General features: G+C 36.4%; 3 protein-coding genes across 8 annotated transcripts; 2 read left to right on the plus strand and 1 right to left on the minus strand.

The window, feature by feature from the left end:
* Positions 1-30: 30 nt before the first annotated feature.
* Positions 31-3243, plus strand: LOC104899909 (probable pectate lyase 4). Its single transcript, XM_010687201.4, has 3 exons — positions 31-1057; positions 1702-2193; positions 2854-3243. The coding sequence occupies exons 1-3, from the start codon at positions 626-628 to the stop codon at positions 3073-3075; spliced, it is 1146 nt and encodes a 381-aa protein (XP_010685503.1). The 5' UTR covers positions 31-625; the 3' UTR covers positions 3076-3243.
* LOC104899908 (molybdopterin biosynthesis protein CNX1) lies at positions 2686-12195 on the minus strand. Of its 6 annotated transcripts, XM_010687200.4 has the most exons (14): positions 11960-12188; positions 11645-11771; positions 11205-11335; positions 10863-10964; positions 10673-10756; positions 9766-9993; positions 9360-9550; positions 9147-9251; positions 8694-8978; positions 6207-6364; positions 5599-5705; positions 4835-4891; positions 3509-3754; positions 2686-2995 (listed from the first exon to the last, which is right to left on the minus strand). In XM_010687200.4, exons 1-13 carry the CDS (start codon positions 12110-12112, stop codon positions 3533-3535), a joined length of 1950 nt encoding a protein of 649 aa, XP_010685502.1. In that variant the 5' UTR covers positions 12113-12188; the 3' UTR covers positions 2686-2995; positions 3509-3532. The 6 variants fall into 6 exon arrangements, 5 of the variants coding, with proteins under 5 accessions (XP_010685502.1, XP_057252255.1, XP_057252253.1 ...); XM_057396270.1 differs by lacking the exon at positions 2686-2995 and having other exon boundaries at positions 3508-3754; positions 11960-12190; XR_008970274.1 differs by lacking the exons at positions 2686-2995; positions 6207-6364 and having other exon boundaries at positions 3671-3754; positions 11960-12194.
* Positions 12196-16248: 4053 nt separating this feature from the next.
* On the plus strand, positions 16249-20696 carry LOC104899910 (BTB/POZ and MATH domain-containing protein 4). The gene is made up of 4 exons (XM_010687202.4): positions 16249-16937; positions 18971-19316; positions 19632-19911; positions 20219-20696. Exons 1-4 carry the CDS (start codon positions 16555-16557, stop codon positions 20404-20406), a joined length of 1197 nt encoding a protein of 398 aa, XP_010685504.1. The 5' UTR covers positions 16249-16554; the 3' UTR covers positions 20407-20696.
* Positions 20697-21885: the final 1189 nt, after the last annotated feature.

Genomic DNA, 21885 nt, shown 5'->3' on the forward strand with positions numbered 1-21885 from the left:
TAAAGATATACAATCCTATACGATTAACTAAGTTGACACCTATGTTACTCAGACACGGATTGAGTGTCTATTCGGATATAGGTGTCCAAGTGTCCGACTCAGCTATTTTGTAAAAAAAATAAAAAAGTCAACTTTTTTTAATTTAAAATGAAGTATCCAAGTAAAGTGTCGTGTCGGACACGACACCCCATTTTTAAGGCAAATGAAGGTGTCGGAATAACACTGATTGACACTATGATTTGCAACATTAAACAAGCACTTCAATATAATCTTGCGTTTATCTGTATGATTCTATTCCCTACTTTTTTCAAGTCAACTATCATTAACCAAAATTTAATTCAATAGAACATATCATGGACTGTTAAGAATGACAACTTTCCATAATTATGCAACAACATTTTGGTTAATTTGGTTATATATATAACTGTTCATTTACTATCAATAGTTAATTTGGTGCTAAAAAATCCCTGGCAATAATAAAAAGATAACAGAAAAAAGCACCAAAATTCCAACAGGCCTTATTTAGCATGCATAATCACTTCTTATAAATACCTTCTCCTTCAAAACTATTCTTCATCACCCAAAACATTCAAACACCCTCAATTCTTACCCAAACATATTAATCATGGCTAGTAAAAGTTTATCCTTAATCATTCTCTTATTTTTACTAGCCATGAAACCAAAATTAAGTTTGGGTAAGAAATCCGGTCTTGCAACATTTAATTCGATCGACACTTGTTGGCGAAGGAACCCTAATTGGATGAACAAAAGGGAAGAACTTGCAAAATGCTCTGCAGGTTTTGTAGGGAAGATGATTAACAACATTGGCAAAGACATGACGAAATATGTAGTGACTGATCCTACTGATAACGCGATAAACCCGAAGCCTGGAACTCTTAGGTATGGAGTTACCATGGTACCAGGGAAGCCATGGATCTCGTTCGAGAAAGATATGGAAATTAAACTTGAACGGGCCCTTATTGTTGGAAGTGATACAGCCATAGATGGTAGAGGTGCTGTTGTTCATATTTCTAATGGATGTCTAATGCTCTACAAGGTATGGATTAGACTCTAGATCATAATCTTTTCAAATTATGGTTGCAAAATTATAATTTTCCTAGCAAGAGGTTACTTTCTTTCCTCCAAGATAATATGACATTTTAAAAGAGAACATTGAAGGAGAATCATGAGAATTGAGAATTAGAAGATATTGAAAGCAATTATTGAAGGTAAAGTTTTTTAAGGACAAAGCAAAAAAAAAAAAAAAAAAAAAATTCCCATAAGTCATAACACACTAAAATTCCTAACCATCATCGATCATAGTATCATACATCTTCTCCATGCATATTATATAGCGTTAAAACTTCAACCATATATACATGTAAATCTTTCTAAAAAGACCACATCTTGAAAGAGGTTTAATAATTCTCTAACAGTTAGATGTATCTAACACAAGTTTTCGTGTAACAAATATTGTTTGTGTTTCGTATAACAAATAAGGGTAAAACAACACAAACAATATGTTTACATATACAAACAATATTTGTTACACGAAAACTTGTGTCTATCTCATCTACCTGTTAGAGGTTTATCGTACCTCCATCTTGAAACTCATATCCAAACGTGAAACCATGTGTAATTTGAAGATTCACGGTATACATGCATAACATATACTTCATATTCTTTTCTTAACATCCTCAGGTAAGTAATGTGATCATCCATGGGTTAAGAATCCACCATTGCCGATCCCAGCCAGCAGGCTCAGTTATGGGTCCCGGCTCGAAATTGATACCATTGAGCAAGACGGATGGGGACGCGATAAGGTTGCTTGGCTCCACAAAGGTGTGGATAGACCACAATACCCTTTACAGGAGTGAGGACGGCCTAATCGATGTAACCCTTGGCTCAACCAACATTACCATCTCCAACAATTGGTTTCGCGACCATGACAAGGTCATGCTCCTAGGCCACGATGATGATTTCAAGGACGATAAAAATATGAAGGTCACTGTTGTCTACAACCGTTTTGGCCCTAATTGCCACCAGCGCATGCCAAGGGTTCGTCATGGTTATGCTCATGTGACTAACAATTTATACCTAGGATGGGAAATATATGCCATAGGAGGAAGCATGAACCCTAGCATAAAGAGCGAATCAAACCTCTTTGTTGCCCCAAAATCTGGATCAAAAGAGGTAATTATATCTGCTTCATCATACCTGCTTTCTAATATAGGAAATTTGACAGCCTTCTAGTATTTCTATGAGCAAATGCTATAATCCTAATTATATCAATAAACAAAACGTTTACTCAACTCACAGCCAGATTTGCCGTTGTAATCAATGAATATGCCAAACACATAATATTCTAAGACCTTTAAGGTTCCATTTGGAATGCGATAATGAATTATAACAAATGACGAGTTTATGGGTGATAATGTGAATAAAGGCATACCAATAGTGTGATACTTTACCCATCCTCATATACTCTTTTTCTTCACAAAATTATTAAGAATTACACAAATGGTTGGAGATACCATGGCAATTTGCATCAGATTTCATTTAAAAAATTACATATAACTTCATTACCATTACCACCAAATGGTAAGACCAAAAAACCAACATCCAGTAGACCTTTTCACGGGGTCCTCAAAAGAATACGGGGAAAGAGAGTGTGGAACAATACGATTCAACAGAAAGACGGACTAATTTACCAATTTTGGCCGGCAAGATTAATTAACAAAAATAGGTGTCAAGGGTAAAAGCACATCTATTATCGGCTACCAAACAAGTGGTTAGCAAATTATAGTTTTTACACACTATCTAAATTTGTCTCTCGTCATGTATTGTTGACAGGTTATAATGAACATCCTTGACAAGAAAAATGGAAAAGGATGGAATTTCAAGTCTGTGGGAGATGTCTTGGAAAATGGAGCTTCTTTTAACGAAACTGGATCAGGTTTTGTAAAACCGAACTACAGCCCTGAAGAGATATTTCCTGTGGAAAGTGGTAAGGTTGTCAGACAACTTACAAGATCAGCTGGGGCTCTACGTTGCCGAGGAGGATCAATATGCTAAAAAGATTCACATAAGTTTTATATGTTTCCATATGATCGTTAAGATCATTTACGTATTACTAATACCTATGTGAATCAAAAATGTGAGGGTGTTTAATCAAATATGTTACAAGGGTGTTCAATCATATGTATGATATGCCAAATATCAATAAAAGGAACATATTCATCAGAGATTTGCATCAATAGAAAAATCACGACTCTGAAGTTGGTAAAACTTAAAACTGACACAAAAACAAGTATTTGCATGCATTTTTTCACAAAACAAGCCATGAAAACATTCGAAGAAATGATGAAAAAATTGTTTCCCCATTTATGTATGACTGTACCGAGTGCAACAACTGCACTCGACCTGGAACATGCATAGAGAGAGAGAGATCAACTAGAAATGATAAAATTTGTAACTCTTTAAGGTATATGAGGTTTAGTAAACATGCCTGTTAATCATTCATCTCATTGTCTTAGTGGGAACATGAACAGCCAAGCTCCTTTGCAGTGTTGGTAGTGGCTTTTTTGTAGCTCTGTTCCCATGTATCCACAGTTGCAGCCTGAGCATGAGACACATGACGCGGGTGTTTCTCTCTCTTGTCTCCTTTTATTTGCTTCAAACCATGTTTGAGCGCAGGCAGCAAGGCTTCCATGCATTCAGCCACAGCATTTGGATTGCCCGGCATGTTGATAATCTGTATGAGAGCGAGATTATTCAGGAGACACGATATTGTGAAAGCTATACAATGATCACTAAAGAGTGTGTTTGGATAGGGAAAAGTCAGAGAGAAAATGACGCAAGGGAAAGGAAGAGAAGGGAATCATTTATCCCTCGTTTGGATGTCACATGGAGAAGGGAAGGAAAGCGCATTGGAAGGGTTCTTTAAATCCTCCATGATTACCATCCAAACAAAGTGTGAGAAAATCAAAGAGTGATAAAGTGTTAAAAGCGGATCGAAGGACTGTTCTTGCATTACACATTACAAAGGATAGTAGGCTAGTTTATACTCTGCACTGCTGCTAAGTTGGGAGTTTTCAGCATGGCCAAAAAAAAGTATTTAATAAAGAATAAGACTAAGTGGAGATGGTGAACATGTGAGAAGGGGAGTGAATTAGTAATTCCTCTTGGTGTGAGACCCACAACAATTTCTCTCTTTCATTTCACTGGTGACATGCTCTCTCCTTTTCTCTCCAAAAAACAGTTATCCGAACAATAAGCGAACTAGCTCAACAGGCAGGGGTAGTGTAGGCATTACATAATTAGTGGTTTAGTGTATAGCTTGAAGAGGAAGCAAGACAGTTAAGAGGAGGGAGGAGGGAGGAGGGAGAACGGAAAAGAGAATCTGATTCTCTATAAATAGAGGAGATCAGAAAGAGGGAAGGCATGGAGAATATGGTTAAGCGTTTTAGTTTCTTGAGAGACTCTCAAAAGCTTGAGCTTATCTTTTATTTTCTCTAATTTTCCAATTGACAATCGGTTAGTCCAGTTTTAGTTTCTAATCAGCTCCATTAATCTGCCATAGCTGTGACAGGTCTTAGCAGAAGGTCTACTTCTGCACTACCCCATGAATAACATACACGCAGAGTCTGTGTTCACCATGAAAGCTTGAAAAAAGTTTGTAGAAAGCAGATTTTCTTCATTTCATTATTGTGTTATTAGTGCCATGTAATAGCACAGTAGTTTGCAAACAATTATCACATAATTGTTTTGGCCTCTTTTCTAACTTTTTAAGAATGTCTTTCTCAAAGAATGCAAAGATAAGTTTTAGAAATACCAGTGTAGATCCTCTTATTCCTGCAGCTGAACGGGAGAGCATGGCAGTTTGTGTCACCTATATGGAGGAGGAAACAGAATCAGATATTAAGAACAGACTCAGATATAGGACAACAGAAAGCACAATCAAAATAAAGAAACTAAGCAAGGGAAAAAAATCAATTAGTTTAGAGTAAAATGAGAGAAGCAAAGTTGAGATGGGATATTCAGATTTCAAGGGAGGATCCAAACCAAATTTAAAAAAATACCTTGTGTTGCAAGGTAACTAATCATAATTCACAGTACATTATGGAGACAGCATAATCCACCATTCCACTTCTTCTTTGGCTTATCAAGACCATATAAGTTTTCCAAAGGAGACAGAAGAGTAGAAAACCTTTACATTAAAGTCTTCTCTTTAACAAAAAAAAGAAGTGTCAAGATAACTTCAAGAAATCCCAAAAAGGATGAGTGAAGAGACTGCAGAGTCGGAAGGAGTACATTCTCTGTGAAAGGTATCATGCAACAATATAACCAAAAGAAAAGGGAACTGATATTTTGATTTCTTATCTATCTTAGATAGTTTTGTATTCTCAAATTGAGTAAAAAGTTATAATTGATCTGTTTGAATATCTAGCAATGAGTTGCTGAGTGGCTACCTTCTTGTAGATGGGGTCTATATGGATGACGTGGATGTGTAAACATGAACAACAAACAGCCATAGAAGCCCAAGTTACATTAAGTATAACGATTTTAAATTACAGATGACAATAAAAAAGGTAGTACCTTCAGACTCTCTTGCATCATGACATATAGAAGACCAGGAGTTTCTTTCTCAATTACTTCTTTTGTTGCTTCTGGAGTCACATCTCTGGGGCTGAAACCAGTGCCACCTAGCATCGAACATAACTCGAGAAATTAGGAAACAAAAAAAAAAAGAGCTGACACAAATAAGACAGAATATTTATTTCTGAGAGCAAAATTTAAAACAAAGTTTCTTTCTGAACTTTCTGTTTCCATTCGCACTAAGTTTCAGAGGCTATACATAAAAATATTGAGCCTAGTAGCCGGTACTACAAAGCTTCTTCAAACTGCTTTGGTGATAATCAATGGAGCCAGGGAAACCAATAGAAATTTTGTTCATGCCATTCAAATTAAAAACAATTACTGTTCTCAGCATAGTCTCAGATTCCTATTGTCAAAGGCAACAGACACTCAAAGAGATTAGGACAAGGTGTGTTAAGTAGGTTGTCTATAGTGCATAGCTGCCCCCAACTTGTCAGTATCACAGCCTCCCCCCCCCCACCCCACCCCGGTTAAGGCCACTCCTGGATGGTCTTTGCATCAGTAACTTTCCAAAAAGAAATAACGCACTGGAGACTCAAAAGGCTTACCAAGTGTGATGATGAGATCCACTTTATCAACATCACTCCATCTCCATAAAACATCCTTAATGCTTTGTACATCATCTGGAACAACAGCAGTTGAAACTACCTTTGCTCCTCCTAGCCTCTCTGAGGAAGAATTAATGACAGAAATAGCCCTAGGGCCACTGCAAGTACAAGAGGAAAGATCATTGAGATAGGAGAACATGAAATTCAACCATATATGAACAACTCCAAGAGCAATTAGATAAATGATCTTACACCACTACAGGGGGATAATGCATATCTCCAGAACATCAGAGAATGAACATTACCACAACGCCACTAAAGAGGCTTCCACCCAGGTAGGGTGAAGAGGGTCCAATATACACAGCTTGCCCAAGTAACAACAGCACAGTTGTTTCAAACTAACCCTTGATCCGTAATGTAATGACCATCCGCTTCTTCGCAATAAATAAGAAGCGCAGAGGTTTCTAAGTCATTTTACTTATAGTCCATTATAACCTAAAGTTAAAAAATACTAAAAATGGCTTTATTACAAACGGACAACAGATAAAGCAATCTTCTTTTTTCATATTTGCCATGAAATTTACAATGCTAAAATGCCCAAATCTGTCAACTGCATAAGTGTAAAATTAAGAATGTAGCAATGCATTTGCACTACCATGTCCTACTCAGACACGGAGAAATACTATTCTTGCTTGTTTTCTGTAGCATCAATGATGTGACCTATTTTGAAATGATGATTCAAGAAGGCGTATCCAGATGCAACAGCTACAACTATAAGTACCAAGATAAAGAGGAAAAGCATGTAATTTGAACGCTGAAGCAGTGAGAAGCAAATCCATTGCACAGTGGCCAAGGAATTATATTTCTCACAAATGCTACATATGATATTGTTATGCAAAGCCACACGTGAAATTATGCTAAGATTCAATCAGCTCTCACTATTCTCTACTCTTCTGCCACAAGAAGGTAGAAAAGGGCTGGTCTGTTGAGGGCAGCAAAGTAAACTGAGGCAGTCGAGTATGGGGAGGGAATGTATGAATATTATGATGTCAGCAAAAGGGAAGTTAGTTGCAGTATAGGGATCTTTTAGGAGATACTTTGTAATAAATACCCAGGGGCTGAGAGAGTGAAGATCATATTGAAAAGTGGTGAGCTTATCCTTGAGTCGAGAGACTTAGACTTTCAAAAGTAAGGAGTTGTAATTGGATTGATTACATTGATCATTCAATACAACTAGCTATCTGGTGACCTAATTCTATTTTCTCTTCTACTATTGCATAATTTTGAGACTTCAATCCCATTTCTCAGCAAAATGACAGAACACAGATTCAGCCTCTTTTAAATTCCTCTTCATCCTAAATACCATATTCACAAACCAGAAACAAACTTAAGCTTGCTAGTCGGGAGGAAGCCAGTGACTTAGTGGGTTTTGACTTGAATAAGAAGCAGATATTCAACCAACATGACCAACAAGACGTCAAGCCCTAAGTGCAGCAATTACAGATGGTCTCCTCCAGTACTGGCACTTAAAAGTTTAAATCAAACATGAAGTCCAACCATAACCACGACAATCCAAAAAGATAAATCATGATAATGCTTTCCTGAGCTCGTATATCCACCTTCAAAAATAAAAGGCTCATTCTCAAGGAAGTAGGTTGCTCCACCCATTTCAATTAGTTTTAAGACATTTTAATTTAGGTTTTTTAAAGTGATTGCCTTATTAAGCCTGATATAAAAATTTTACATGGTACAACAACAGATTCATCTAGGGTCAATCATCAGCAATCAGAGTAATATGGCATTGGATTAGCCAACACATAAGAGGGAGATGAAAAAGGTGAGTGCAAGAGTCCACATCGAAAGTATAGATGGGCCTTGCATGAATATAGCAGATTCATCTTGGGTCAATCATCAGCAATCAGAGTAATATGGCATTGGATTAGCCAACACATAAGAGGGAGATGAAAAAGGTGAGTGCAAGAGTCCCACATCGAAAGTATAAATGGGCCTTGCATGAATATAGATTGTGTTACTCAATCCACCCTGATTGGCTGTAAAAGGGAACCAAGGAAACTCGATAAGGCTTGTATGTACTCACTCTGATTGGGCAAAATATGAAAGTACTTCTAAGGGTCAATTTTGTTCACTTTATTTTCGGTCCTTATCAGAAAAAATAAGTTCGGATAAGTTCAGTTGAGCAAAAATAAGGTCTGAGATTCTCACAAAATATAGTCTAATAAGTTTAGATAAGATTTAATAAGGACTTATAAGGTCTAATAAGTTCAAATAAGTTCAGTTTTGTTCACATAAGTTCAGATATTCAAAAATAAGTTATAGTCCCTGAGGCTGAGGATATATCCAAGATCACTCAGATAGAGGTTATTGACTATCTTCCATTCTAAGGTGACCAACAATCTTCCCTTTTCTCCCAGGGGAATAAATTTTAAAAATAGTAATAATAAATAAAACTGCCTTAATATTGCTTACCTACGATCTGGCCCAGCCCCTGTTGCAACTGTATCACTAATTGTCAGAATAGCAACTTTAACTGCAGGATCCTGAGAGTTGCTAGCAGCAGTTTCACTAGGTGAACTTTGTAATAACATATGCCTCTTTGCAGGAGCACTGAGTAAATCAGAAATAACAATGGCAGATACAGACGTTCCAGCAGGGAGCAAGGTACCTCCAGCTGGCAGCTCCAGCAAAGCATTTGCTGACTTCATACTCAAAAGACGACTGCTCATTTGCCGACCAGTGCTCTCAGCAACAAAACTGAAATTTATGGATATTGCAAAACACTTGTAAAGCTCCAGAAAGAGTCCCAGACAAGTTAGGGAGGAGGAAAGGATGAAGGAACTTGAAGAAGGAAAACTTAAAAGGGGGGAAAATAGAAAAGGAAAGGAAAAGATGAACCAGCAAAGTGGAGATATCAGATTTTACCCGGGATTTCCTGAACCATCATTTTCCTTCCATGTAATAATGGCACGGTGAAATTCAGGACGTGCAGGATCTGTTTTAAGGGGTTGCTCAAGGCGAACATGAACCCTGTACAGCAAACGACAACATGCAGATAGCTTAAGGAACATTGGAATAATTGCAACAGAATATGAAGAAAAAACCAGAATGCTTAAGAATAAGAAAATTATTAGTAACCTCAGAATATTGGAGTTTGTCCGTCCAGAAAGACAACGAATAGTGGGAACTACAAAGAGATGAAAACAAACTAAACAGCTCACAGGATTTCCGGGTAACCCAAAGGCCAAAACTCTGTTAGCATTCGCATTCTGAGCTGGCTTTGTATTGATCTCAGCAAATGTTAAAGGCTTTCCTGGTTTCATGAGAACCTAAAGCATGCAAAGCTATAACACAAAATTAGCATGAATACAGCAAAAACACATCAAGAAAATCAAGCGTGTTTCATGATCCTTGATCTTCTATTCATTGAAGATGTGCAAAATGATCAAACTTCACAATTCACACTACAACTTTTAATTTGTTATCATGATATCGTGAGTCTTGAGCCACTCTGAACATAAGAGTCAAAGGCAACAATAGTTACCTTGCTGAAATGCAATTTTCCTCTCTTCTCAAGCAATGGCTTTACATAATCTCGGTCTCCCATGGAAACACCACCAGACGTCAATAGTATGTCGATTCCAGCAGAAAAGGCCTTTTCCATGATTTTCTCAAGCTCTGCTTCATCATCACGAGCAATGCCAAGGTCCACAATACTGCAATTCTGTTCAACCGCTGCTGCTAGTAGCATGGCCCGGTTGGAGTCCCTAATCTACAAATTGATAAAAATTCATGCTCTGAATCAAGAGAGTATAAAAACTAGAGGCAAAGTCGTTATATCTGACCCTATGGCAAATGCATTCCATGTAAACTGAACTCGCTACCCCCCCCCCAATGATGTGATCGAACCACAACTGCCTTTCCTCCTAGCATATTTGTACACAACAGTACCTGAGCAATGTGGGAAGGCGAGAATATAATAGAGGAGGAACAACAGGCCAAGAGTGTGATGTATGAATGATAAGGAACCTAGGCCAAATACCTACCTAGATCAGATATCCTCAGAAACTTCGACGTACATGTGATGGGAGTTCCACTCCCCCAACACCAGCCTCCCTAAGTTACACTTTTAAGATGAACTTATATAACATCCAGAATTAGAAATGAGCAACAATGTCAAATCATAATATACAGCAGAATGTTCCTTCAAGAACCTCTAAACAAAGTTATAAACTGACTTAGAACTCAGACCCACAACTCCCAACCGTCAAAACATTTTAAAAAGACAGGTTCAAATTATACTATATTACAACATTTACCACAATGAAGGTGAAGAAAGTAACAATCAGGCAAATACTTCTAACAATAGCAAGCAACTTAAATCAACTGCAACAGTAAATATATCAACTGCAAACTCCACCAAACCATCCTCGATTCTTGTAAATTAGTACCTGACCACAACCTAAGCTTCTCGTTGTTGGCTCCACAAGTTCATCTCCGGTCGAGAGCACACCAATTGTTGGAGTACGAAAAACCTGCATGGAAGACCACGACTCAGGGCATTTAACTTCTTGCGACTTATGAAATAAAAAAGGTAATTAGCAGAAAAGGACAAGAGCAGGGTGAACTCCTTTAATATACCTTCACCATAGTCACTCCCACCGTAGCAAGCAGTCCAATTTCAGAGGCACCAACAAGATGACCAGACTTCAACACCACAGCATCTTTCTCAATGTCACAGCCCTAAAAAAAGAATTTTTAAACTTAGATGTGGCAGTAGAATAAAACCTAAGCACTTTATTAAGAAATTACTGAAGGAGTCTCAAGCAACCCAAACAATAAATTAATCAACTCATATTAACAGTTCCATAAAAGTTTATCTAGTCATGAAACCGCCATATAACCCAATCTAAAAAGGAGCCATGGAGCCTATATATAGATGTCTGCAAAGAAAAGAGCGAGATGCGGGTCAAAAAGACTTACTACTGGACGAATATCAAGACCTGGCTTAGTTTGCACCAATATTCTCACTCGCTTAGGCTCACTAGGATCACTTTGAATTTGTTCAGTGTCCTCCACCTGAACAACCGCATCAGCTCCATCAGGGACAGGCCCTGCAACAACAAATGCTCATAAGAATGCTTAAGAGTGTCCTTACTACATGCCATTCCTAAAAGGTCAGTCCTAAATCCAGCCACGACGAAAAAAATGTAAAATACCACAATTAGAACCAACGATGAAGGTATCTCATAAGATGCCAAGCAACATGACATATATGATTACACAACATGACACGATAATAAATACAATCTACAATCACGATCCCCTGCATCCGACTAGGGAAGCTACGAAAAGATTCTACATGGAATCATCTACGGCATTTCAAGCAACAATTCCAATGCTCTGGAGCAAATTTAGCTTACCTCCAGTAGTAACATATGCAACAGTTCCAGGAGTCACAGTAACACCAACAGCATCGTTTCCGGCCCTCGATTCGGATATTACAGGATATTCCCCAGGACCGTCTGCCGCAATCACCGCATAACCATCCTATCAACATCATCGCATAAAATCCATGAAAAATTATGCCGAAAATTGAAAAACGCCATTTATTAAATAAATTCTTGAATAATAGTATAAACTAATCAATCGAAACCCTAATTTAACGAAATTGCAGTAAAATAAAGATATTAAATCGATTCTTAATGTAGAATTAGAAATGAAGATTAGTAGGTAACCTTAATGGATGCGGGATAAGGAGGAAGAGGATCGGGAGCATGGATATCTTGAGCTAGGGTTTTGCCTTGAGCTTCGTGAATTGGAACGGTTACTTCTTCGAGACGTTGAGCTACTTCTAGTATGATTTTTAGAGCTTCGTCTACTGAAATCATGGTGGAGTTTTTTTTGCTTCGTTGAGTTTGACCTTAAGAGTGACGATGAGAGTTGCGACAATATGAGTAATGAGGCTTCTTATAGTATTTGTTTGGATAATCTCAATATCCATTTCATGATGCCAAAGATTTTAGTGGTGAGCTTGAGATTGGGCTTGGACTAGCTCACATATCTCTCGAAAGTACAACCTAACGCTAATAGCCTAATACAACCACCAGACATAAAACAAAGTAAATTGAAGTTAGAGGAGTTTTACTTGCTCGTACGTACATATTCTAAGAAATAAAAACAATCTATTACGTATTTAGACCCTAAATTTAAATTATTAGGTTCATGTAGGTGTAATTCAAGGGTTTTAGTTAAAGTGGTAAATTATTAGAGTTTGAGTTAACAAGGGGTAAATAAACTTAAAATCATACATAATACTATATATAATTATAATAGTTAAAAGGATGACAGAATAATACAAAGGGAAGTGAAATCATTGAAAGTGAAGTTCGAGATGGGATAATGGAGATAAATAGTTGGAGATATTATAATTATATTAAAGACTTTTGAAAAATATATATTGATTTTTTTTATTTTTTTGAAAGAAATAGATATTGATTAATGATAGCTAATCCTATATATTAAATTATGACTGAGTATATGCAAGTATATTTTTTTCTACAATTATGAGTTACCTAACGTTAAAATATATAGTAACTTTTTAATACCTAAACTTCCATGTTGCATCTATGTTAGATTTTGTCGAATTATTACTTTAAAGTCGAAGCTGTGAAAATTGTTGAGTTAAGAGTTAGGTAGTTAGCATGCACGTGGCAAGTTGATAGAGAGTACAAACATTTGATTAGCATTTATATTTTTTAAGATTGAAAAGGATCTATTTACAATACTTACATTTTTAAATTTTCAAGGTTATATAATTGGTCGGGTTATCAACTTCTCACCAAAGAGGAACTTTAGTTTTGAGCACATTTATATGCTCCAATTATCTATTTTTCCAATAAGTTATAATATTAAATATATGTTGTGATATATGACAATTTGGCACTTCTAATGCTATTGGTACCGAAATCCCGGAAAAAGCAATGTAACGACATGACAAGTATTAAGATGAATTTTAGCTTTTAATGCTTACATATGTAATAAAATATATATATGGTTTCTAATTAACTATAAAGTCGCTTAAACCGCATGTACTATTAATATTAGGTTTGAGTTCTCATTAAAATCAACATTAATTACTTCTAAAATTAGAAGGTTATTAATTTATACGCATTCATTTTCCTTCACACACCTTTTATTCTCACTGTAATTGTCAATAAAGTGCGTCTAAATTTGAATTAGGTTGATTCTTAACCAGAATGATGAATATGCCAAATCTATATATGTTTTAATCAATGAACAATAAAAAGTCATGTGAATGTATTCATTATTAGGTACATTACCAATACATGTGAATGTAATTATATTTCAACAAGTAACAAGGATTCAAGGTGAACTAGTTTTAAGGCCCGAACAATATCCAAGGTACTTAAATTCTTCATCTATTAATAATCTAATTTTAAAATGATTACACTATATATCACTTAGTGTAGTGGTAAATGTATATTAATTCTTATTAATAGGTCATTTATTCCTTTGAGCTCTATTTCCTGATTCGTATTCTCGAACAACAACAATAAGATTTGATTAGCATCCAAAATAATTTGTAACTGTACACCATTAGTTACGAAGTAGAGGACTATAATGATCATGGTGAATTTCGAAAGGAGAGATGAGCAAGGGGATAACTGCAAAAAAACAAAATCAAATAAGAAAAATAAACTTCATGGCTGCATAACTGCATTAACTGCCACATTACTGATTAATTACAACACATATCTATAATTTTGTGAAAACATGAATCACTAAAAAATGTTAGATTAGATGGTAAATCTTTGGAATTCTTTACTTGAGGTAAGGGGTTTGAGCCCAGACTTCAGCATATATATTTTTAAAAAAAAATGATCACCTGACTTATTGTTCGTAAAGACACATTGCAAAATTCTAGAGGTGATCATGGGCCGGGCCTAAATTCGGACCAAATTTTTGTGTCCAAAGCCCGCTATTTCGGGCCTAAATTAGCGGGCTTTTACGGGCCAAAAAATAGTCTAAAAAGTCGTTTTTGGCTTGCACAAAGCCCGCCCAAAGACAAAAAAAATGACCGGGTCGCGGGCCGAAAAATTTTGCCCAAAACCCGGCCCAAAAACGGGCCGGGCCAAGATGATCACCTCTACAAAATTTTAGTGGCAGATTGAGGGTGTCATGTGGAGCATAAATGTTGTCAAGCACGCCTTTTAATTTGCATAGACATATCCTCTCAAAAAAGATTTGCATAGACATAAATTCTTTAAGATAGATAAAATATAGTTTTTATTGAGAGTGAATGATGGTCTAGTGGTTAGACCTTCTTTCTCGGTTTAAGGAGGTCCTGGGATTGATTTTCTTACCCTTGGCAAGTTAGGATCCCCTTTAAACCCCCAAACTTGTCAAGGTTTCTCAATACCTTGTTTTTTTAAAAATGTGTTTTTGTTGGTAGAGTATATACTTAGTTACTTACTAACCACACTTGGTGGAGGTGGTGGGGACTTCACCTTGTGACCTCCTACTTATGTTTGGGAGTAGGGATTTCTTTATATCCCCCTAGTCTCAAGTGTTGACATGTGTAGTTGGACTGACTGACATGAACGAATTGCTGGTCCAGTAGGGTCCTTCCTCTTACCAACAGGTCCCAAGTGGGAGCCCAAAAAAAATATTTTTTTTACTTACTCTCTCCCCTGATTTGAGGCATGCAACTGTGTTACTTATTATTATTATTATTATTATTATTATTGTTATTATTATTATTGTTATTATTATTATTATTATTATTATTATTATTATTATTATTATTATTATTATTATTATTATTATTATTATTATTATTTGTTGAATCACATGTGAGTTAGAGAAAATACGACAATATACGTTAGAGGAATTACTTCTATAATTGCCAATTGATTTTAGTTTGGGAGCTCATTTGGGATTATAAGTGGACCGTACTCTCCTACCCTTTATAGGGTTGCCAATGCTCATTTTTCATGTCTGTTGTATCGGATTTATCCCATACAATCAATACTATTTATTTATTCATTGCTTATTTGTAGAGCTCTAAATAAGCATAAAAATGAGACATTTGCCAAAAAAAAAGGAAATTCTTAGTGGTAGCATTCAATTTATTTAATTTTTTTTATTTTTATCGTTGGTAGCCAAAAAAAATTCTTGAGGTTTAGGCTATACTTGAAAATGTGGTATTAAAAACCTTTTTTCGCCATAAACAATTGTTAAGAAGGTTGTTTTCGTCGTAATTAAGGTTTCTAATATCTAATATAACATAATTATCCTTGACAGACTTTCTTTTGTAAAGTAGAGTGAAATAAGTTTTTAATAAGACACAAAGGCAAAATATATTTTATAAAGAAAACTCATATCATTCTAGCTTATGGAACCATACTTAGTTAAAAAATAACTCTTTCAAGAATTGTTTTCAACGAAATTTCGTTAATGCAACATTTTCAAGTATAGCCAAAACCTCAAGGCTATTTCTGATAATCATACTTTTTTTTGGCTACCAATGATAGATTGTCAAAGTTGGAGGCTACCACTAGAAATTTCGAAAACAGATGTACATTCACCCTATTGTATAGTATAAAAGTTGTGAATATAGTGCACAAAAGTTTTATCATACATCCGGATGTATCGTGACTCCGTGAATATGATATATCTACTCATTGCTCATTTAAAATCACTCAAATAAGCAAATGAACTAAAAAAGTAAAATTTTAAATAAGCAAAAATCAGTCTTAAATACACCATACACCAATACACCATACACCATACACCATACACCATACACCATACACCATACACCATACACCATACACCATACACCATACACCATACACCATACACCATACACCATACACCATACACCATACACCATACACCATACACCATACATGATACAACTCTACAACAATTTTTTTTAGGGACATCCCATGATCCCAATGACGAAAAAGGCAAAGAAACAAGGTGATAGGCTGATAGCATAATCTTTCAAAGTTTCAAATCTTCAGAATTGGCCCAAATTTTAAAGCATAGGGTCATCAAAGACTTAAAGTCAAATCTTCATTTCATAGCAATAACCATAAAAGTAAGCGAGTTTAGACCAATTGAGCCGTGTCACCAAACAGAAAAGTAACAAAAATCCCCAATTATCCTCATTTCTTCATCTTCCATCTTCTTCCCCAACGTAAACCCTAACTTTCCACTTTCTCTCTCCTCACAAAACCCCCCAAATTCTCCATGATTTCCACGAATTAACCCCAAATTCCTCTCAAATTCTTCACCGTCAACCATGTCGGAACCTTCAATGGCGGTAATTTCTCCGACGAGCTCTCGGGTGGTGACGGAAACTGTAAATGGGTCCCACAAGTTCGTGATCCAAGGTTATTCTTTAGCTAAAGGTATGGGCGTCGGAAAACACATTGCAAGCGACAATTTTAGCGTTGGAGGTTATCAATGGGCGATTTATTTTTACCCAGACGGTAAAAATCCTGAAGATAATTCAGCTTATGTATCGGTTTTTATCGCTTTAGCTAGTGAGGGTACCGATGTTAGGGCGTTGTTTGAGCTGACTCTTGTTGATCAAGGTGATCAACCGAAGCATAAAGTTCATAGCCATTTTGATCGATCCTTGGAAAGTGGGCCCTATACTTTGAAGTATAGAGGGAGTATGTGGTATGTTTGCGTTTTATAGAGATTGATTTTATTGATTTTTGTTTAGTAAGATTGATTATTATTTCTTGTAATTGGGTTTTATTGATTGATTAGTTTTTTTTTTTTGTTGTTGTTGTGATTGGATTATAAGGGTTGGAATTAGGATAGGTTGCTTAATTTGTGGCAGATTTTTGTATTTTTTTTGTAGGAGATTCAGTTGTTTTATTGATATTAAGCTCTATAATTTTGTGGATTATGTGGTCTTTGTTTGTTTTCTTGGTTGATTGTTGTTTTTATCTTTCTGTATGTGTGTGTTTGTGGCGTGGGGTGGGATGGGGTGAATACCCACTGAATGGAGCCTGGCTTCCTTCATGGAAAGACCGAATTTAGAGAAACCCTACTTTGCGGATTGTGAAGCATTTGGGAAATTGTGATTGCTGGTTATGCCAGAGATTGCCATTGATCAATTTTTGGTACTTTCCAGCACATGTGCAGATGTTTGTATCCGGTCAAGCTTTCACATCTCTCCTTCTCCGTCTTCGATATGTTATTCTCCTTTTGTTCTCTTCTCCTCTCTTTCTCTGTCTTCTTTAGGCCAGACAAGTACCTCACTATTAAAATCATATCAACATAGAATCAAAATTTATGAGGAGTTGGAAGTTAGAACCCTATCAAAAATTTATCGTATTCAACATGGATAATTGAATAGGCTCATGGCAGAGCTTGAATATCTCTTGAGTCTAGACCTAGTGAATGATATATATTGTCAACATCTTGGGGTTATGTTGCCTACTTGAACCCAGCTCACCCACCAGGTAGAAAGGGGTTCCTGTCACCTCTTGAGTGTCTAATAGTCGATTCATTAACTAACTCAAGAGATAGAGAGATGGAGTGGAAGATGTAGGAAAAATGGAGTTTTTTTTTTTTTTTTTTTTTGGGGGGGGGGGGGTTACAGATTAGAATAATGATTATTTTGGAGACGTCGAACAGATGTAATCAAAGTAAACTGTGTTCAGTAAATAAATACTTTGTCACATTTTGTATATGTATAAGATTAACATCTTTTACATCCTATACTACTTGGAGAACAACTTTTAGAGTCGCATCAACAATAACTCATACTATTGCATATTGGATATATAATGCTAAATCAATATATTATGAGGATTAATTATGAAGGGATTGAACATTATATAATAATTAGAAATAATAGTTGGGACTTTTTAAAATAGGAATTAGAATTATTCATATGGGAGAGACTGAAGGAGTTGTCTGCTTTTGTTTCTTACTTAAATTTGCTGCATACACCAATTAGTCACATATTCCTTGTCCCTTGGAAAATTTATATGGAGTTGTCAAGCCTACTACACATCTTCTATTGAATAAGTTACATGCTAATATATTTCCTCTTATTATTGAGAAAAGATGCACATGGGAGACTTATCTCAGCCAGCATTGTTACTAATTTTCTAGATATAGGAAATTCTTTTTGCACAGGCTGACAAGTTTCTTTTGACTTCAAGGATTCATCTTTCTGTGTGTCTTCTCTTAGCCAGGGGTGGGTAGGGTGGGATGAAGCTCAGTGGACAGATGCTAATGTGTATCATTGAGAAAAGATGCAAATAGAGTTGCTTATCGCAACAGACGATGACTTCATTTTCTCTCCCAAGTATCGATTATTGTGTGCATTTTTTTTTGAACGTGGTTGGGTGGGGTGGAGGTTCAGTGCTGCTCCGGGGTTATGGAAGGCTTAGGAATCTGGTCATTAATCACTAAATCCACCTGTTTGATCTTTCCACTTTACTGTTTTAGTTTTTTTGTTTCTATTTCTGCTGTTTTGCATATGTACTATCTTCAGAGATTTTAGTTTTGATCTCGATATTACAATCTCTGTGGCATTGTCATGATTTATGAGATTTTTGATGTCTCTGTGGTAACTATTGTATTTTTGTGGAGGTCTTTTTTTGATTGCTGAGAAGCTTCATGAATTATGATACTTAAAACAAGGCTTGTGCTCTTGCTAACTGTTTCTTTTGGTTAATGTGCTAATGCAGGGGATACAAGCGCTTCTTCAAGAGGAGTATGCTTGAAGTGTCAAGTTATCTTAAGGATGACTGTCTGCGAATTAATTGTACTGTTGGTGTTGTAGTGTCATCAGTTGAATGTCCTCGATTGCACCCGATCCGGGTTCCCGAGTCTGATATGGGAATGCATTTTGGCATGCTGCTTGAAAACACGGAAGGTTCAGATATCGTTTTTGTTGTGGCTGGAGAAAAGTTCCATGCACATAAATTGGTCTTGGCTGCTCGATCACCTATATTTCGATCTGAGTTTTTGGAGAAATTAGAGGAAGGGAAAGAAGAGATTATTGTGAATGACATGGAGCCAAAAGTTTTCCAGGTGATCTGATGTAGATATTGTTGTATTGTGCTCGTGGTTCCAAATTTTTTAGTCGGTCATCTCTTCTCTCATTTACTGTATGACCTGTATGCATGATTGGGAAAGTCTTTTTTGTTGGGTTGAATATTATTCTTTTAGTTGTTTCGGCTGGTCCATCTATCCTAGCCTTTTCACTTGCATTGAAGAAATCAGGGGAAAAGATTTAGAAGACTTTTCCATTTTTATTTAGAATGTGTTGTTTATATCTTGATGGTTCTAATTTTACACGAGTACGAATGGGACAATAATATATGAAGCCTTTTGCGTGCTTTTCAGGCTATGTTGCACTTTATATACAGAGATGATCTTGTGGAAGAGGCGGACCTCGCTCAACTAAGTTCCTCCTGTGAGTCCCATATAGCTGACTTGTTAATAGGTAAGTTGTTGGCAGCAGCTGACAAATATGGGCTAGGAAGGCTCAGACAGTTGTGTGAATCTTCCTTGTGCAAAGGTATATCTGTCCATACAGTTGGCGAGATTCTTGCATTAGCTGATTGCCATAATGCCACCGAGTTGAAGGCCGTTTGCTTAAGATTTGCAGCTGAAAACCTTGCAGGTTATGTTCTGCTTTATGCTTCTCCCATATCTTTCTTGTACTCTCTCAGTTTCCTATTATATGTAACGCTTCTCGGATTTCAAAATAAATGTGATGCTCCCTTTTGCTGGCACATGAGACCTCTTTTTTTCTCCTCATCCAAAAGCTAATATTCTTTTTATCTTTCTATCTCTCGACTCGTAGCTTTCCAAACCAAGTTCTGTATTTAATTGAATTGGAGGGAGTTGTATTCTAATAGATTGTTAACGTGCTGAGCTGTTTGTTAGAACGAATGTCTTCTGATAGTCTGTATTTTGGTTTGGTGCAGCTGTTATGCGCTCTGATGGCTTTGAATATCTCAAGGAACACTGTCCGTCATTGCAGTCCGAGCTCTTGAAGACGGTTGCTGGCTGTGAGGATGATTGCAGTAGCGCTGGTGGAAAGTCTCGGAGCGTATGGGCCCAACTCTCAGACGGTGGTGATACTAATGATAGAAGAGTTAGACCGAGGACCTGATATTGCATATTGTATGTACCAGTGATTCCTACAATGGTGTTTGATGTATTAGAAAAAAAAGCGCAATTGAGCATGTTCGACACCTTCATTGTTGTGACATGTGTGTACAAGTGGTTTAGCCTTGAGGTCGTTGAGTTAAAGCTTAGGGTGTGTGTTGTTGGTACCAAAGTGTGTTGATTAGTAGTTATGAGCATCTGCAAATTGTTCATGCAGAAAGCGGAATGCCAATGTAAAAATGACCTCATTTTTCTTTCAATTGCAATACTTGCCTGATTTCAAGGTTCCCCTTTTGCTCTGCTTCCTCTCAGTTTCGATCCAATTCTCTCTCTTTTTCTGCTTAGTCATTTTGCATACATCTTGGAAGATTTGGTTTTTTCAGCAGAAATAATGACTTATTATCATATTATCATAACAAGGACAAGAATGCAAAAATCATGATTTTTTTTTACATTCATGTGTACCTACATCAAAAGCAAAGTTTATGTTCCTTGTACTTCTTAGCATCTTTCAAATGAGCAGAAATCTTCAACATACATGTAGTATAAACGTGGATTCGAGTTTGCTTATTTGCATCTCTTTTTTTATTTTTTATTTCGGATAAGAGATTTAAGTTTGTCTGAATCTGTTATCTTGGTTATTTTTATCATTTTATGTACCAAAATTCCTTAATCTTCTTTCAAAATTATTTGTTTATATTGCAAGCCCTCTAAATGGTTATCAATCTAGGGATTGCTTTAGATAAAATAAGAAGCTCAAAGCATATGATGTACTGAATATATAAAAAAATTAGTACAATTTGTTATAGATCTTGTTGTTACATAGTTTTTAGGGTTTTTTTTTACTAAGTGCCACCGAGTTTTTAAAAAATTGACAAGTTATCCCCCAACTTTTCAAAATACATGGGGTTCCCATAAGTTTTATGTTACTCCCTCCGTTTTATTTATAATCGTTACACTTTGACATTTTACACTATTCATAAATCGCACTTTGACCATCATTTGTGATTTGTACGTAAATAAAAACATAGTCATGTGGGATATTGTTAGATTCGTCTTAGTATGTAGTTTATTAATTTGTACTTTTTATAATTTTTACAAATACAAAACTAGAGATATATATCGTCAAAGTTTTGCATTGACATGCGTGAAAAGTGTAAGTGTAACAATCAAAATGAAACGGAGGGAGTAATAAAATGTTCTTAATGACTAACGACGTTAACCGTCGTTAGTCATTAACCCTAATTTTCTATTTCAAATCGTAATTAACTTCTAATCCTACTCCTAATCCGAACCATTCACCACTCCTCCCACACCCTTGCAATTCCACCCCCTTGCCAGCCCCCTCCCCCACCCTTGCAATTCCACCCCCTCGCCAGCCCCCTCCCCTATCCCGCATCCTCGCTAGCACCCACCCTTCCCCGGCCCACACAGCCCAACAACCCTCAAACCCGCGCCCCCACCCCCCTTGAATTTTCAATCA

Source organism: Beta vulgaris, chromosome 7 (genome assembly GCF_026745355.1).
Source record: "Beta vulgaris subsp. vulgaris cultivar EL10 chromosome 7, EL10.2, whole genome shotgun sequence".
NCBI classification, from domain to species: domain Eukaryota; kingdom Viridiplantae; phylum Streptophyta; class Magnoliopsida; order Caryophyllales; family Amaranthaceae; genus Beta; species Beta vulgaris.

What these genes read in the sequence shown, in the direction of transcription:
- LOC104899908 (XM_010687200.4), bottom strand. Translation starts at nt 12,112, where the DNA reads ATGATTTCAGTAGACGAAGCTCTAAAAATCATACTAGAAGTAGCTCAA. An exon ending in CTTATCCCGCATCCATTAAG is followed by an intron (nt 11,772 to 11,959) that starts GTTACCTACTAA and finishes TGATGTTGATAG; the next exon opens with GATGGTTATGCGGTGATTGC. An exon ending in GGGGCTGGGCCAGATCGTAG is followed by an intron (nt 6,365 to 8,693) that starts GTAAGCAATATT and finishes TTGTACTTGCAG; the next exon opens with TGGCCCTAGGGCTATTTCTG.
- LOC104899910 (XM_010687202.4), top strand. Translation starts at nt 16,555, where the DNA reads ATGTCGGAACCTTCAATGGCGGTAATTTCTCCGACGAGCTCTCGGGTG. An exon ending in AAGTATAGAGGGAGTATGTG is followed by an intron (nt 16,938 to 18,970) that starts GTATGTTTGCGT and finishes GTGCTAATGCAG; the next exon opens with GGGATACAAGCGCTTCTTCA. An exon ending in TGCAGCTGAAAACCTTGCAG is followed by an intron (nt 19,912 to 20,218) that starts GTTATGTTCTGC and finishes GGTTTGGTGCAG; the next exon opens with CTGTTATGCGCTCTGATGGC.
- LOC104899909 (XM_010687201.4), top strand. Translation starts at nt 626, where the DNA reads ATGGCTAGTAAAAGTTTATCCTTAATCATTCTCTTATTTTTACTAGCC. An exon ending in GATGTCTAATGCTCTACAAG is followed by an intron (nt 1,058 to 1,701) that starts GTATGGATTAGA and finishes TAACATCCTCAG; the next exon opens with GTAAGTAATGTGATCATCCA. An exon ending in CAAAATCTGGATCAAAAGAG is followed by an intron (nt 2,194 to 2,853) that starts GTAATTATATCT and finishes TATTGTTGACAG; the next exon opens with GTTATAATGAACATCCTTGA.